Genomic DNA, 16,131 nt, shown 5'->3' on the forward strand with positions numbered 1-16,131 from the left:
CTTATCGTTTGGCGTTACTGCACGCTTTGGAGAGAGTACATAATGTGTTTCATGTATCGCATGCTGGAAGTATGTGAGTGACCCGTCACATGTGTTGGAAGCAGAGAGCTTAGAGCTGGATGAGTCTTTATCGTACCTTGAGGTGCCTAAGCGGATCCTAGACCGAAAAGTTAGAAAGACCGGGAGTGGTGAGACAGTGTTGCTTAAGATCCTTTGGTCTAACCACGAGACTGAGGAAGCTACATGGGAGGCGGAGGATATCATGAAAGAGCGTTACCCTTTCCTTTTTGATCAGGTATGTATGGTTACGGGGACGTAACCTTGTTTCTTTTAGGGGGTAGGAGATGATCGCGAGAGTTTTTAAGGGTTTTTACACCCCTTGTATATGTTGTGTCGGTATGTTGTCGGGATAAGTTGGGTTAGGTAGCATGTTTTACGTTGTGTTTATTTTGACCTTCGAGTCGGGAAGCTTATGGGAGTACCTTTGTTTTGGTAGTGGTTTGAACTTCGGGGACGAAGTTCCTTTTTAGGAGGGAAGACTGTAATACTCCGTATTTATGGTCTTGGGGGTACTCTATCGAGTAGCCCTTACTCTGTCGAGTAGGGGTGTATCGCAGAATAAAATAGTTTCGACTGTTGGGCACTCGATCGAGTAGTCAGGGGCACTCGATCGAGTAGAAAATACTCGATCGAGTACCTTGGGTACTCGATCGAGTGTCCTGGTTTATCGGGGTTTTTCTCGGGTTTTGTTAATTACGCGATTAAGGTATATAAACATATTCGTCTTTATTCTAAAACACTTTTGCCAAAACCTAAAACCTGTTTAAGAGAGAAAGCGATTGGTCCTTCTTCCTAATCGCGTTCTTGACAATTCCGGAGATCGACGGTCGGTTTGCATCGTAGTTTGTGTCGTTGGATTCCTTGCGTCAAGGGTAAGCTTCTAGCATAATTTTTATAACGTTTTGTTGAGATTAGTGAAACCCTAATTTAGTAATTGGGGGTTTTTATGAATAAGTGATTGAATAGTAGTATTCATGTGTATATGTTAGGAGGAGAGTTCATAGAAGAGGCGTTTTGAGACAAAAGTAGATACCGTGCCTTTGTGTGCTTTCCGGGTAGGATTTCTACTCGATTAGTCCCATAATGGGATATTGGTGATGTCTTTGTAGTTAGTTGTTTGATATGATGATTGTAATTGTAATTGTGATTGTGATTGTGGTTGTGTTTGTGATGGCTCTCGAGATGCGTTCTCGGCTGAGTGGGGTCACTTGCGGGAGTGATCTCACGCCCTAGTTTCGCCCTTCGTGGAACCCGCCACGAGAGGGGATGTGCACATTAATGGACAGGGTTATCGCTCGTACGATGAGCGGGGCTTAGGTGGGAACGGCGCGTCCCCCATGGCGTAATGTCCAAAGGACGATCGATGATTGAGACGGTTGGGTGGATGTGTGTGTGTACAGGCAGTTCGGCTGTCTGTTTGTCTTATTGTTGTTATCTGTTTTGATTGTGTGATTAGTACTGACCCCGGTGTTGTTTTGAAAACCTGCGGTGATCCATTCGGGGATGGTGAGCAGATATTGAGCAGGTATAGAGATGATACGGGATAGCTGGGATGGCCACGACGTGACGATAGAGTCTTCCGCTGTAGTTTAGCTTTTATTTACATTTCAGTTTGAGTAGACAGTTTGGATAATGTATCTTACTATCAGTTTGGGTTTCAAGGATTGTATTCATTCATTAAACGATTAATAATAATGTTGTTTCTTTATCGCTGTTGTTTGATTATCATACCTCGGGCAACCGAGATGGTGATGTCTCCATACCTGAGTGGTCCTGGTAAGGCACTCGGAGTATGGGGGTGTTACACCTTAGACGCGTGATAAAAACAACGGGAGAAAAAGAAACAGGGTCTGGCACGACCTCCCGAACGGCTGTAATTGAAGTGTATAATACACGGTTTTTCGGGATTCCAGGGTACCGGAACAAAATTCTCTGAAAATCGCGCAGAAAGTTCCTCGGGTCAGATAAAAGCGGTCACGTAAAATTAAGTAGCAACGGAAGACATTTAGGGGTGTCGGTATGCCATAAATTACCATTCGTTGAACCTCGGATAATCGTCAGAAATGTATTAATACTCGTTATCTGTGGCTAAAATCGAATAGGTTAACTCCTTAAAGAACCTCGGACGCGTGATAAAAAACCTGGAGAAAAAGAAACAGGGTCCGGTACGACCTCCCAAACGGCTGAAATTGAAGTGTATAATACACGGTTTTTCGGGATTTCAGGATACCGGAACAAAATTCTGCGGAAATTGCGCAGAAATATCCTCGAGTAAGATAAAGCTGCCATGTAAAAGTTGAGTAGCAACGGAAGACATTAGGGGGTGCCGGTATGCCATAAAACCAGCATTCGCCGAACCTCGGATAATCGTGAAAAATGTATTAATACTCGTTAACCGAGGCTGAAATTGAATGGGTTAACTCCTGAAATGACCTCGGACGCGTGATAAAAAAAACCTGGAGAAAAAGAAACAGGGTCCGGTACGACCTCCCGAACGGCTGAAATTGAAGTGTATAATACACGGTTTTTCGGGATTCCAGGATACCGGAACAAAATTCTCCGGAAATCGCGCAGAAAGTTTTTCGGGTCAGATAAAGCAGCCATTCAAAATTTGAGTAGCAACGGAAGAAATTTGGGGGTGCCGGTATGCCATAAACGAGCATTCGTCAAACCTCGGATAATCGTGAAAAATGTATCAATACTCGTTAACCGAGGCTGAAATTGAATAAGTTAACTCCTGAAATGACCTCGGACGCGTGATAAAAAAACCTGGAGAAAAAGAAACAGGGTCTGGTACGACCTCCCGAACGGCTGAAATTGAAGTGTATAATACACGGTTTTTCGGGATTCCAGGATACCGGAACAAAATTCTCCGAAAATCACGCAGAAAGTTCTTCGGGTCAGATAAAGTAGCCATGGAAAATTTGAGTAGCAATGGAAGAAATTTGGGGGTTCCGGTATGCCATAAGCGAGCATTCGTCAAACCTCGGATAATCGTGAAAAATGTATCAATACTCGTTAACCGAGGCTGAAATTGAATAGGTTAATTCCTGAAATGACCTCGGACGCGTGATAAAAAACCGGGAGAAAAAGAAACAGGGTCCGGCACTACCTCCCGAACGGCTGAAATTGAAGTGTATAATACATGGTTTTTCGGGATTCCAGGATACCGGAACAAAATTCTCCGGAAGTCGTGCAGAATGTTCCTCGGGTCAGATAAAGCGGCCACGCAAAATTTAAGTAGCGACGGAAGATATTTGGGGTATCGGTATGCCATAAACCAGCATTCGTCGAACCTCGGATAATCGTGAAAAATGTAATAATACTCGTTTTCCGAGGCTGAAATCGAATAGGTTAACTCTTAAAAGGACCTCGGACGCGTGATAAAAACCCCGGGAGAAAAAGATACAGGGTCCGGCACGACCTCCCGAACGGCTGAAATTGAAGTGTATAATACACGGTTTTTCAGGATTCAATGATACCGGAACAAAATTCTCAAAAAATCGCGCCGAAACTTCCCCGGGTCTGATAAAGCGGCCACGCAAAGTTTAAGTAGCGACGGAAGACATTTGGGGTGTCGGTATGCCATAAACCAGCATTCGTCGAAACTCGGATAATCGTGAAAAATGTATTAATACTCATTATCTGAGGCTGAAATCGAATAGTTTAACTCCTTAAAGGACCTCGGACGCATGATAAAAAAAACCGGGAGAAAAAGAAACAGGGTCCGGTATGACCTCGCGAACGGCTCAAATTGAAGTGTATATAATACACGGTTTTTCGGGATTCCAGGATAACGGCCACGCAAAAATTGAGTAGCAGCGGAAGACATTTGGGGGGTGCCGGTATGCCATAAACGAGCATTCATCAAACCTCGGATAATCGTGAAAAATGTATTAATACTCGTTAACCGAGGCTGAAATCGAATAGGTTAACTCCTGAAATGACCTCGGACGCGTGATAAATAATCCGGGAGAAAAAGAAACAGGGTCCAGTACGACCTCTCGAACGGCTGTAATTGAAGTGTATAATACACAGTTTTTCGGGATTCGAGGATACCGGAACAAAATTCTCCGGAAATCGCGCAGAAAGTTACTCGGGTCATATAAAGCGGCCACGCAAAATTTTAAGTAGCAACGAAAGACATTAGGGGGTGCCAGTATGCCATTAACCAGCATTCGTCGAACTTCGGATAATCGTGAAAAATTTATTAATTCTCGTTATCCGAGGCTGAAATCGAATAGGTTAACTTCTGAAATGACCTCGGACGAGTTATAAAAAAAGTTGAAGAAAAAGAAACAGGGTCCGGTACGACCTCCTGAACCGCTCAAATTGAAGTGTATAATACACGGTTTTTCGGGAATCCAGGGTACCGGAAAAAAATTCTCCGAAAATCGCGCAGAAAGTTTCTTGGGTCAGATAAAGCGGTCACGCAAAATTTAAGTAGCAACGGAAGACATATGGGGGTGTCGGTATGCCATAAACCAGCATGTATTAATACTCGTTATCCGAGACTGAAATCGAATAGGTTAACTCCTGAAATAACCTCAGACGCGTGATAAAAACACCGGGAGAAAAAGAAACAGGGTCCGACACGACCTCCCGAACGGCTCAATATTAAGTGTATAATACACAGTTTTTCGGGGTTTCAGGAGATCGGAACAAAATTCTCTGAAAATCGCGCAGAAAGTTCCTCGGGTAAGATAAAGCGGCCACGGAAAACTAAGTAGCAACGGAAGACATTTGGGGTTGTCGGTATGCCATAAATCACCATTCGTCGAATCTCGGATAATCGTGAAAAATGTATTAATACTCATTATCTGAGGCTGAAATCGAATAGGTTAACTCCTGAAAAGACCTCGGACGCATGATAAAAAAACGGGAGAAAAAGAAACAGGGTCCGGTACGACCTCCCGAACGGCCCAAATTGAAGTATATATAATACACGATTTTTCGAGATTCCAGGATAACGGAACAAAATCTCCGAAAATCACGCAGAAAGCTCCTCGGGTCACATAAAACGGCCACGCAAAAATTGAGGAGCAGCGGAAGATATTTGGGGGTGCCGGTATGCCATAAACGAGCATTCGTTAAACCTCGGATAATCGTGAAAATTGTATTAATACTCGTTATCCGAGGGTGAAATCGAATAGGTTAACTTCTGAAATGACCTCGAACGCGTGATAAAAACACCAGGAGAAAAAAAAACAGGTTCTGATACGACCTTCCGAACGGCTCAAATTGAAGCGTAAAATACACGGTTTTTCGGGATTCTGGGGTACCGGAACAAAATTCTCAGGAAATCGCACAGAAAGTTCTTAGGGTCAGATAAAGCGACCACGCAAAATTTAAGTAGCAACGGAAGACATTTGGGGGTGTCGGTATGCCATAAACCAGCATTCGTCGAATCTCGAATAATCATGAAAAATGTATTAATACTCGTTATCCGAGGCTTAAATCGAATAAATTAACTCCTGAAATGACCTCGGACGCGTGATAAAAAACCGGGAGAATAAGAAACAGGGTCCGGTACGACCTCCTGAACGGCTCAAATTGAAGTGTATATATATAATACACGGTTTTTCGGGATTCCTGGATACCGGAACAAAATTCTCTGGAAATCGCGCAGAAAGTTCTTCGGGTCAGATAAAGCGGCCATGCAAAATTTGAGTAGCAACAGAAGAAATTTGGGGGTGCCGGTATGCCATAAACGAGGATTCGTCAAATCTCGGATAATCGTGAAAAATGTATCAATACTCGTTAACCGAGGCTGAAATCGAATATGTTAACTCCTGAAATGACCTCGTACGCGTGATAAAAAAACTGGAGAAAAAGAAACAGGGTCCGGTACGACCTCCAGAACGGCTGAAATTGAAGTGTATAATACACGGGTTTTCGGGATTCCAGGATACCGGAACAAAATTCTCCGGAAATCGCGCAGGAATTTCCTCGAGTCAGATACAGCTGCCACGTAAAATTTGAGTAGCAACGGATGACATTTGGGGCCATAAAACGAGCATTCGTCGAACCTCGGATAATCGTGAAAAATGTATTAATACTCGTTATTCGAGGCTGAAATCGAATAAAACCGGGAGAAAAATAAACAGGGTCCGGTACGACCTCCTGAAAGGCTCTAATTGAAGTGTATAATACACGGTTTTTCTGAGTTATAGGGTACCGGAACAAAATTCTTCAGAAATCGCGCAGAAAGTTACTCGGGTCAGATAAAGCGACCACGCAAAATTTGAATAGCAACGAAAAACATTTGGGGGTGTCGATATGCCATAAACTAGCATTCGTCGAACCTTGGATAATCGTGAAAAATGTATTAATACTCGTTATCCGATGCTGAAATCGACAAGGTTAACTCCTGAAATGACCTCAGATGCGTGATAAAAAAGCAGGGAGAAAAAGAAATAGGGTCCGGTACGACCTCTCGAACGGCTCAAATTGAAGTGTATAATACACGGTTTTTCGGTATTCCAGGGTACCGGAACAAAATTCTCCGGAAATCGCGGAGAAAGTTATTCGGGTCAGGTAAAGCGGCCACGTAAAATTTGAGTAGCAACGGAAGACATTTGGGGTGCCGCTATGCCATAAACCAGTATTCGTCGAACCTGGGATAATCGTTAAAAATGTATTAATATTCGTTATCCGAGGCTGAAATCGAATAGGTTAACTCCTGAAATGACCTCGAACGCGTGATAAAAAACCGGGAGAAAAAGAAACAGGGTCTGGTACGACCTCCCGAACGGCTCAAATTGAAGTATATATTACACGGTTTTTCGGGATTCCAGGGTACCGGAACAAAATTTGAGTAGCAACGGAATACATTTGGGGTGCCGGTATGCCATAAACCAGCATTCGTTGAAAATCGGATAATCGTGAAAAATATATTAATAATGCTTATCCGAGGCTGAAATCGAATTGGTTAACTCCTAAAATGACCTTGGACGCGTGATAAAAAAACCGGGAGAAAAAGAACACGGTCCATTACGACCTCACGAACGGCTCAAATTGAAGTGTATAATACACGGGTTTTCGGGATTCAAGGGTACCGGAACAAAATTCTCCGGAAATCGCGCAGAAAGTTCCTCAGGACAGATAAAGCGGCCACGCAAAATTTGAGTAGCAACGGAAGACAATTCGGGGTGTCGGTATGTCATAAACCAACATTCGTCGAACCTCGGATAATCGTGAAAAATGTATTAATTCTCGTTATCCGAGGCTGAAATCGAATATGTTCACTCCTGAAATGACCTCGGGCGCGTGATAAAAAAACCAGGAGAAAAATAAACAGGGTCCGTTACAACCTCCTGAAAGGATCAAATTGAAGAGTAGAATACACGATTTTTCTGGATTCCAGGGTACCGGAACAAAATTTTCCAGAAATGGCGCAGAAAGTTACCCGTGTCACATAAGGCGACCACGCAAAATTTGAGTAGCAACGGAAGACAATTCGGGGTGTCGGTATGCCATAAACCAACATTCGTCGAATCTCGGATAATCGTGAAAAATGTATTAATACTCGTTATCCGCGGCTGAAATCGAATAGGTTAACTCCTGAAATGACCTCGGACGCGTGATAAAAAAACCGGGAGAAAAATAATCCTGGTCCGGTACGACCTCCCGAATGGCTCAAATTGAAGTTTATAATACACGGTTTTTCGGGATTCTAGGGTACCGGAATAAAATTCCTCTAGAAACCTTGCAGAAAGTTCCTCGGATCAGGTAAAGCGACCACGCAAAATTTGAGTAGCAACGAAAAACGTTTGGGGGTGCCGGTATGCCATAAACCAGCATTCGTCGAACCTTGGATAATCGTGAAAAATGTATTAATACTCGTTATCCAAGGCTGAAATCGACCAGGTTAACTCTTGAAATGACCTCGGACGCGTGATAAAAAAAAAGAGGTAGAAAATGAAACAGGGTCCGGTACGACCTTCCGAACGGCTCAAATTGAAGTGTATATAATACACGGTTTTTCGAGATTCCAGGGTACTTGAACAAAATTCTCCGAAAATCGCACAAAAAGTTCGTCATGTCAGATAAAGCAGCCGCGCGAAATTTGAGTAGCAACGGAAGACATTTGGGGGTGCCGGTATGCCATAAACCAGCATTCGTCGAAAATCGAATAATCGTGAAAAATGTATTAATACTCGTGTTACGAGGCTGGAATCGAATAGGTTAACTCCTGAAATAACCTCGGACGCGTGATAAAAAAAAACGGGAGAAAAAGAATCAGGGGTCGGTACGACCTCCCGAACGGCTCAAATTGAAGTGTGTAATACACGGTTTTTCGGGATTCAAGGGTACCGAAACAAAATTCTCCGGAAATCGCGTAGAAATTTTCTCGTGTCAGATAAATCGGCCACGCAAAATTTTAGTAGCAACGGAAGACATTTGCGGGTGTCGGTATGCCACAGACCAACATTCGTGGAATCTCGGATAATCGTCAAAAATGTATTAATACTCGTTATCCGAGGCTGAAATCGAATAGGTTAACTGCTAAAATATGCTCGGACGCGTGATAAAAAATCTGGGAGAAAAAGAAACATGGTCTGGTACGACCTCTCGAACGGCTCAAACTGAAGTGTATATAATAATACACGGTTTTTCGGGATCTAGGGTACCGGAACAAAATTCTCCGGAAATCGCGCAGAAAGTTCCTCGGGTCAGATAAAGCGGCCACGCAAAATTTGAGTAGCAACGGAAAACATTTGAGGGTGCCGATATGTCATAAACCAGCATTCCTCGAACCTTGGATAATCGTGAAAAACGTATTAATACTCGTTATCCGAGGCTGAAATCGACCAGGTTACCTCCCGAAATGACCTCGGACGCGTGATAAAAAATCCGGGAGAAAATGAAACAGGGTCCGATACGACCTCCCGAACGGCTCAAATTGAAGTGTATAATACACGGTTTTTCGGGATTCCAGGGTACCGGAACTAAATTCTCCGGAAATCACGCAGAAAGTTACTTAGGTCAGATAAAGCGGCCACACAAAATTTGAGTAGCAACGGAATACATTTGGGGGTGCCGGTATGACATAAAACAGCATTCGTCGAACCTCGGATAATCGTGAAAAATATATTAATACTCGTCATCCGAGGCTGAAATCGAATAGGTTAACTCCTAAAATGACCTCGCACGCGTGATAAAAAACCGGGAGAAAAAGAAACAGGGTCCGTTATGACCTCACGAACAGCTCAAATTGAAGTGTATAATACAGGGTTTTTCTGGATTCAAGGGTACCGGAACAAAATTCTCCGGAAATCGCGCAAAAAGTTCCTCGGCACAAATAAAGCGGCCACGCAAAATTTGAGTAACAACGGAAGACATTTGGGGGTGCCGGTATGCAATAAACCAGTATTCGTCGAACCGCGGATAATCGTGAAAAATATATTAATACTCGTTATCCGAGTCTGAAATTGGATAGGTTAACTCCTGAAATGACCTCGGACGCGTGATAAAAAAAACCGGGAGAAAAGGAAACATGATTCGGTACGACTTCCCGAACGGCTCAAATTGAAGTGATACTCGGTCTTTCTGGATTCCAGGGTACCAGAACAATATTCTACGAAAATCGCGCAGAAAGTTCGTCGGGTCAGATAAAGCGGCCACGCAAAATTTGAGTAGCAACGGAAGACATTTGGGGGTGCCGGTATGCCATAAACCATCATTCGTCGAACCTCGGATAATCGTGATAAATTTATTAATACTCGTTATCCGAGGCTGAAATCGAATCGGTTGACTCCTGAAATGACCTCGGACGCATGATAAAAAAACCGGGAGAAAAAGAAACAGGGTCCGGTACGACCTACCGAACGGCTCAAAATGAAGTATATATAATACACGGTTTTTCGGGATTCCAGGGTACCGGAACAAAATTCTCCGGAAATTGCGCAGAAATGTCCTCGGGTCAGATAAAGCGGCCAAGCAAAATTTGAGTAGCAACGGAAGACATTTGGGGGTGCCGATATGCCATAAACCTGCATTCGTCGAACCTCGGATGATCGTGAAAAATGTATTAATACACGTTATCCGAGGCTGAAATCGAATAGGTTAACTCCTGAAATGACCTGGGACGCGTGATAAAAAAACCGGGAGAAAAAGAAACATGGTCCGGTACGACCTCCCGAACGGCTCAAATTGAAGTGTATAATACACGGTTTTTCGGGATTTCAGGGTACGAGAACAAAATTTTCCGGAAATCACGCAGAATGTTCTTCGGGTCAGATAAAGCGGCCACGCAAAATTTGAGTAGCAACGGATGACATTTGGGGGTGCCGGTATGCCATAAACCAGCATTCGTCGAACCTCGGATAATCGTGAAAAATGTATTAATACTCGTTATCCGAGGTTGAAATCGAATATGTTAACTCGTGAAATTACCTCGGACGCGTGATAAACAAACCGGGAGAAAAAGAAACATGGTCCGGTACGACCTAACAAACGGCTCAAATTGAAGTGTATAATACACGGATTTTCGGGATTCCAGGGTACCGGAAAAAATTCTCCGCAAATCGCGCAGAAAACTCCTCGGGTCAAATAAAGCGGCCACGCACAATTTGAGTAGCAACGGAAGACATTTGGGGGTGCCGGTATGCCATAAACCAGCATTCGTCGAATCTCGGATAATCGTGAAAAATATATTAATACTCGTTATCCGAGGCTGAAATCGAATAGATTAACTCCTGAAATGACCTCAGACGCGTGATAAAAAAACTGGGAGAAAAAGAAACAGGGTCTGGTACGACCTCCCGAACGGCTCAAATTGAAGTGTATAATACACGGTTTTTCGGGATTCAAGGGTACCGGAACAAAATTCTCCGGAAATCGCACAGAAAGTTCCTCGGGACAGATAAAGCGGCCACGCAAAATTTGAGCTGCAACGGAAGACATTTGGGGGTGCCGGTATGTCATAAAGCAGCATTCGTCGAACCTCGGATAATCGTGAAAAATTTATTAATACTCTCTATCCGAGGCTGAAATCAAATAGGTTAACTCGTGAATTGACCTCGGACGCGTGATAAAAACCGGGAGAAAAAGAAACAGGGTCCGGTACGACCTCCCGAACGGCTCAAATTGAAGTGTATAATACATGGTTTTTCGGGATTCCAGGGTACCGGAACAAAATTCTCCAGAAATCGCGCAGAAAGTTCCTCGGGTCAGATAAAGCGGCCATGCAAAATTTGAGTAGCAACGGAAGACATTTGGGGGTGACACGCAAATGCGCGGTAATATAGGCCTTTTAATTTTTAGTGTATTAGTTATAGATTTTAGATTTATATCTTGCGAATTTTTATAAAAAACAACTAATATATAAATTAATCAAAAGAATTGAATAATTTCATGAATTGTGTTTTTTATGAAAATATTTTAACTACATCAAATTTATTAAAAAAAAATCTTTTTTTTGTCACGAAATTAATAATAGGAGATACAGTTTTTATATATAGATTATTTTAAATGGAAAATTAGTTTAATAAATGAAAATCTAATTTGTTTCCATATATAAGTTTGAGCACTTTGGTGGGAAAAATTTAGAGAAGTTGTATTCTCTTAGTATATATATGAGTAATGAGTATTTTTACTTTTAAAATTTGCACCTCATTAATATTTATTAGTTAACTGCATTATATTTGATATGAAACAAAAAAATTGAAATGGAAAAGTAATAAAAAAAATTATTTAAGTTGTGAATTTTTTTTAGTGAATGTTTTTTTTTTTGTCACGAAGGTAATAATAAGCATGTGTCAAGTTATTCTCTACAGTAATAATTATTGCATTATTGAAAACTTTAGCAACTTATACTTTATAATTTAATATCAATTTAATATTATTTTAATGAAAAAATCATAATTATGAATTTATTTTAAAAAATAGAGTTTATTTATAAGAATATATTCTTTGAAAAGATAATAATGTGATGAAAAAAATTTTATTTCTTACCTTATTTAGCTAACTAAGAGAAATTTTATTCTTTTAATAGTAGGGGGATTGCGAAATAAAAAAATAGAAGACACACAAAAAATTTCAAGACAAAGCAGGCTGTTTGTTCACCCTAATTTAATCTGATCTAATCTTTGTTTGCCTCAACATCACTCTCCTTCTCCTTCTCCTTCTCCTTCAGGTATTTTTAGGGTTTTGTTGTTGTTGTTGTTGTTGTTGTTGTTGTTGTTGTTTTATATTCAAATTGTCAATCTTTGATACATACGGCTGCCCTTATTGTTATTCTTGTATTCTGTGGTATAATTAAAGCTTCCACCTTTTTGGTGTTTTCATCCAAACCCTAGCCCTCTTTATCAATCATGTTTAACCTAGTTTCATCACCAATTAGTATTTTATCAATTGCTTTAGTTTGATTTACTGCTCACACTTAGGGATTCGTTAATTGAGTAATTACTTCTGGGGTTGATTCTGTGCAGTGATTCATAACTCCTCAACTTGCATTGCTCAACATGTCGCGTTTCTGGAATCAGGTTTCTTCCTTGTTTATTTTACTCAATACTTCTTTCTAATCAAGTTTAACTTTTATAACTGTGTTATTGACTTGTTTTTTTCGTCTATAGGGTGGTAGTGACACTGAGGAGGAGGAATTGAGTGATTATGCATCTGAGGAAGAAATTGAAGTTGCTCGTGATGCTGCCGGTGATGCTGCTGGCAGAAAGTACTTGGAAGTGAACGGCAGTGACAGTGATGCCTCCGATGACCACAGGCGGGTCATTGTTTCTGCCAAGGACAAGCGTTTCCAAGAGCTGTCTGCTACCGTCGAACAGATGAAGAATGCTATGAAAATTAATGACTGGGTCAGTCTCCAAGAATGCTTTGATAAAATTAATAAACAGCTCGAAAAGGTCATGCGTGTTGCCGAGACCTCTAAGGTCCCGACTATCTATATCAAGGCTATGGTTATGTTGGAGGATTATCTTGCTGAGACTTTGTCCAACAAAGAGGCTAAGAAAAAGATGAGTACCAGTAATGCTAAGGCCTTGAATAAGATGAAGCAAAACCTCAAGAAAAACAACAAGCAGTTTGAAGATCAGATTAACAAGTATAGGGAAAATCCTGAGGTTGAGGATGAAGTTGTCTCTGATGAGGAGGATGACGACGAGGAAGAAGATGATGTCGATGACCTTTCAGATACAAAGTCCGATATCAAGGGTTCCGACTCTGAGGATGATGATGGCCATGGGAATGACAATGATGTAGGGGGTGATGATTGGCAAAAGCAGCTGGGAAAGAAAGATAAGCTTATGGAGAAGCAGTTCATGAAAGACCCTAGTGAGATTACGTATGATATCGTCAACAAAAAGGTTAAGGAAATTATTGCAGCACGTGGTAGGAAGGGAACTGGGAGAGTGGAACTTGTGGAGCAGCTCACCTTCTTGACTAAGGTTGCAAAGACACCTGCTCAAAAGCTTGAGATCTATTTTAGTGTTGTGTCTGCTCAGTTTGACATCAACCCTAGTCTCAGCGGCCACATGCCGATAAATGTGTGGAAGAAATGTGTTCAGAACATGCTTGTTATACTTGACATTCTATCTCAGTATACCAACATTCTGGTTGATGATACCGTGGAGCCCGAGGAGAACGAAACTCAAAAGGGTGAAGACTATAAGGGTACAATTCGGGTTTGGGGAAACTTGGTAGCCTTCCTTGAGAGACTGGATGCTGAGTTCTTCAAGAGCTTACAGTGTATAGATCCACATACACGTGACTATGTTGAAAGGCTTAGGGACGAGCCTATTTTTTTGGCACTGGCACAGAATGTCCAGGAATATTCCGAGAGAAGTGGAAATCTCAAAGCAGCTGCAAAAGTAGCCCTGAAGCGTGTTGAATTTGTGTATTATAAGCCTCAAGGGGTGTACGATGCAATGAGGAAATTAGCTGATCAATCTGAAGAGGAGAGTAATGGAGAAGGTGCCGATGATTTTAAGGGACCCCCTTCCTTTGTGGCAATTCCTGAGCTTGTGTCACGCAAACCAACATTTCCAGAGAGCAGCAGGGACTTGATGGACAGCTTAGTCTCTCTAATTTACCAATCTGGAGATGAGCGTACGAAGGCCCGGGCTATGCTTTGTGATATATACAACCATGCACTTATGGATGAATTCTCGATTGCCCGGGATTTGCTTCTGATGAGCCACCTTCAAGATACAGTTCAACAGCTGGATATCTCAACCCAGATATTGTTCAATCGAGCTATGGCTCAGCTTGGTCTCTGTGCTTTCAGGGTTGGCTTAATTTCTGAAGCACACAGTTGCTTATCTGAACTGTATTCTGCTGGGAGAGTCAGAGAGTTACTTGCTCAAGGAGTTTCTCAAAGCCGTTATCATGATAAGACTCCTGAACAGGTAGAACACCTTTTTTTTTTTCCCGTTCTTTGCTTTTAACATATTTGTTTAATATATGTTGGACTGTGATTCCTCTCTGAGTTGTGTGATTAAATAGTTTGCAATGGTCTGTGTAACGCCTTGGAAATTTTGGCTTCCTGCCTCTCCCTTTTATGCCTCTCTTGTATTCTCTCTGCATCTCCTACTGCCATTAAACTTCCTGTGTTTCACTAGTAATAATTCCTTTTTCACTCTCTCTGTGCGTACTTGGTTAAAGATTGGGTCCCATTTGGGTACACAACTACACATCTAGTGCTATCTCTGTGCTAAACACATACATCAAGTCTGATCGATGCTTCTACATCTATGTTCTGGAATGATATACTACCTTATTTGTGTTTGCACAGATACGAAGGCCTCTCTTTTTACTTGCGTCTCTTTTAACTTGCCTTTTGTCGTGTAGATGTACTCATTTTATTGCTGCCAACTTTGACCAGGAAAGGCTTGAAAGAAGACGTCAAATGCCATACCACATGCACATCAACCTTGAGCTGTTGGAGGCGGTTCATTTGACTTGCGCAATGCTGCTTGAGGTCCCCTACATGGCCTCCAACATCTTTGATGTGAAGCGCAGAATCATCAGCAAGACGTTTCGTAGACTGCTTGAAACTAGTGAGAAACAAACTTTGACTGGCCCACCTGAGAATGTTCGAGATCACGTCATGGCAGCTACTCGAGCCCTCACTCTTGGAGACTTCCAGAAAGCTTATGATGTCATCACATCCCTCGATGTGTGGAAGCTTCTAAAGAACCGTGAGAAAGTTCTAGAAATGCTGAAATCTGAGATCAAAGAGGAGGCCCTTAGAACCTACCTATTCAAGTATGCTGCATCTTATACTTCTCTAGGCTTAGATCAGCTTTCTAAGATGTTTGACCTATCTGAGACTCAGACTCACTGTATTGTGAGCAAGATGATGGTTAATGAGGAGCTTCACGCCACATGGGACCAGCCAACACGTTGCATCATCTTCCATGAAGTCGAGCACTCAAGACTTCAGGCTTTGGCTTTCCAGTTGACTGAGAAACTCTCGGTTCTTGCTGAAAATAACGAGCGGGCCATGGAGGCCAAGCTAGGCGGCGGTTCATTAGACGGGCTGCCTCTTAGGAGACGGGATGGGCCCGACTATGCCGCGGTGGCGGCAGGCGGTGGTGGTAACAGGTGGCAGGACAATCAGTCATACTCTCAAGGCAGGCAAGGCAGCCGCTCAGGGAAGCCATTCACTCCTGGACAGTTCCAGTCTGGCGGGTATTCAAGGGATCGGGGTAATCAGTCAAGGGGGAATGGTTCTTATGGTAGATCGCAGCGGGGACAAATGGATTCGTCGGCTCGAATGGTTAGTCTCAATCGCGGAGGCCGCTAATTAATTAGAGTTAAGTGACAAGAAAAGTTTTGCCTCAAGGGTAACGCATCTGAAGCCATTTGTTTGAGTCTGTTTTCCTGAATTTGTTCTGTTATAGTGAAGCTAGAGTATTTTTCATATTTTGGTTTATTAAAGTTTAATCTTTGTTATACGCTGCTAAGATGTTTTTAAGCTTATTTATTGAATTTTGGGTTATGTTAAGTCGCAGTGACGCAATATTGTAGCACGAGCTATTGCTTTCGATCATACCAGGCAACTAATACTTTTATTTCCTCTTCTGTTATGTTTATTTTTGATGTTTATTTGGA

General features: G+C 42.1%; 1 protein-coding gene across 2 annotated transcripts; it reads left to right on the plus strand.

Moving 5' to 3' along the window:
- Window positions 1-12,005: 12,005 nt before the first annotated feature.
- LOC141597451 (eukaryotic translation initiation factor 3 subunit C-like) lies at window positions 12,006-16,091 on the plus strand. Of its 2 annotated transcripts, none has more exons than XM_074417918.1 (4): window positions 12,006-12,199; window positions 12,450-12,548; window positions 12,639-14,423; window positions 14,900-16,091. In XM_074417918.1, exons 2-4 carry the CDS (start codon window positions 12,528-12,530, stop codon window positions 15,821-15,823), a joined length of 2,730 nt encoding a protein of 909 aa, XP_074274019.1. In that variant the 5' UTR covers window positions 12,006-12,199; window positions 12,450-12,527; the 3' UTR covers window positions 15,824-16,091. The 2 variants fall into 2 exon arrangements, with proteins under 2 accessions (XP_074274019.1, XP_074274018.1); XM_074417917.1 differs by having other exon boundaries at window positions 12,070-12,199; window positions 12,495-12,548.
- The last annotated feature ends 40 nt before the right edge of the window (window positions 16,092-16,131 follow it).

Source organism: Silene latifolia, chromosome 8 (genome assembly GCF_048544455.1).
Source record: "Silene latifolia isolate original U9 population chromosome 8, ASM4854445v1, whole genome shotgun sequence".
NCBI classification, from domain to species: Eukaryota; Viridiplantae; Streptophyta; class Magnoliopsida; order Caryophyllales; family Caryophyllaceae; genus Silene; species Silene latifolia.

Bases quoted from the DNA above. Each gene is read 5' to 3' on its own strand.
- LOC141597451 (XM_074417918.1), top strand. From the start codon at position 12,528: ATGTCGCGTTTCTGGAATCAG. The intron at 12,549-12,638 runs GTTTCTTCCTTG...TTTCGTCTATAG, and splicing joins TGTCGCGTTTCTGGAATCAG to GGTGGTAGTGACACTGAGGA. The intron at 14,424-14,899 runs GTAGAACACCTT...AACTTTGACCAG, and splicing joins ATGATAAGACTCCTGAACAG to GAAAGGCTTGAAAGAAGACG.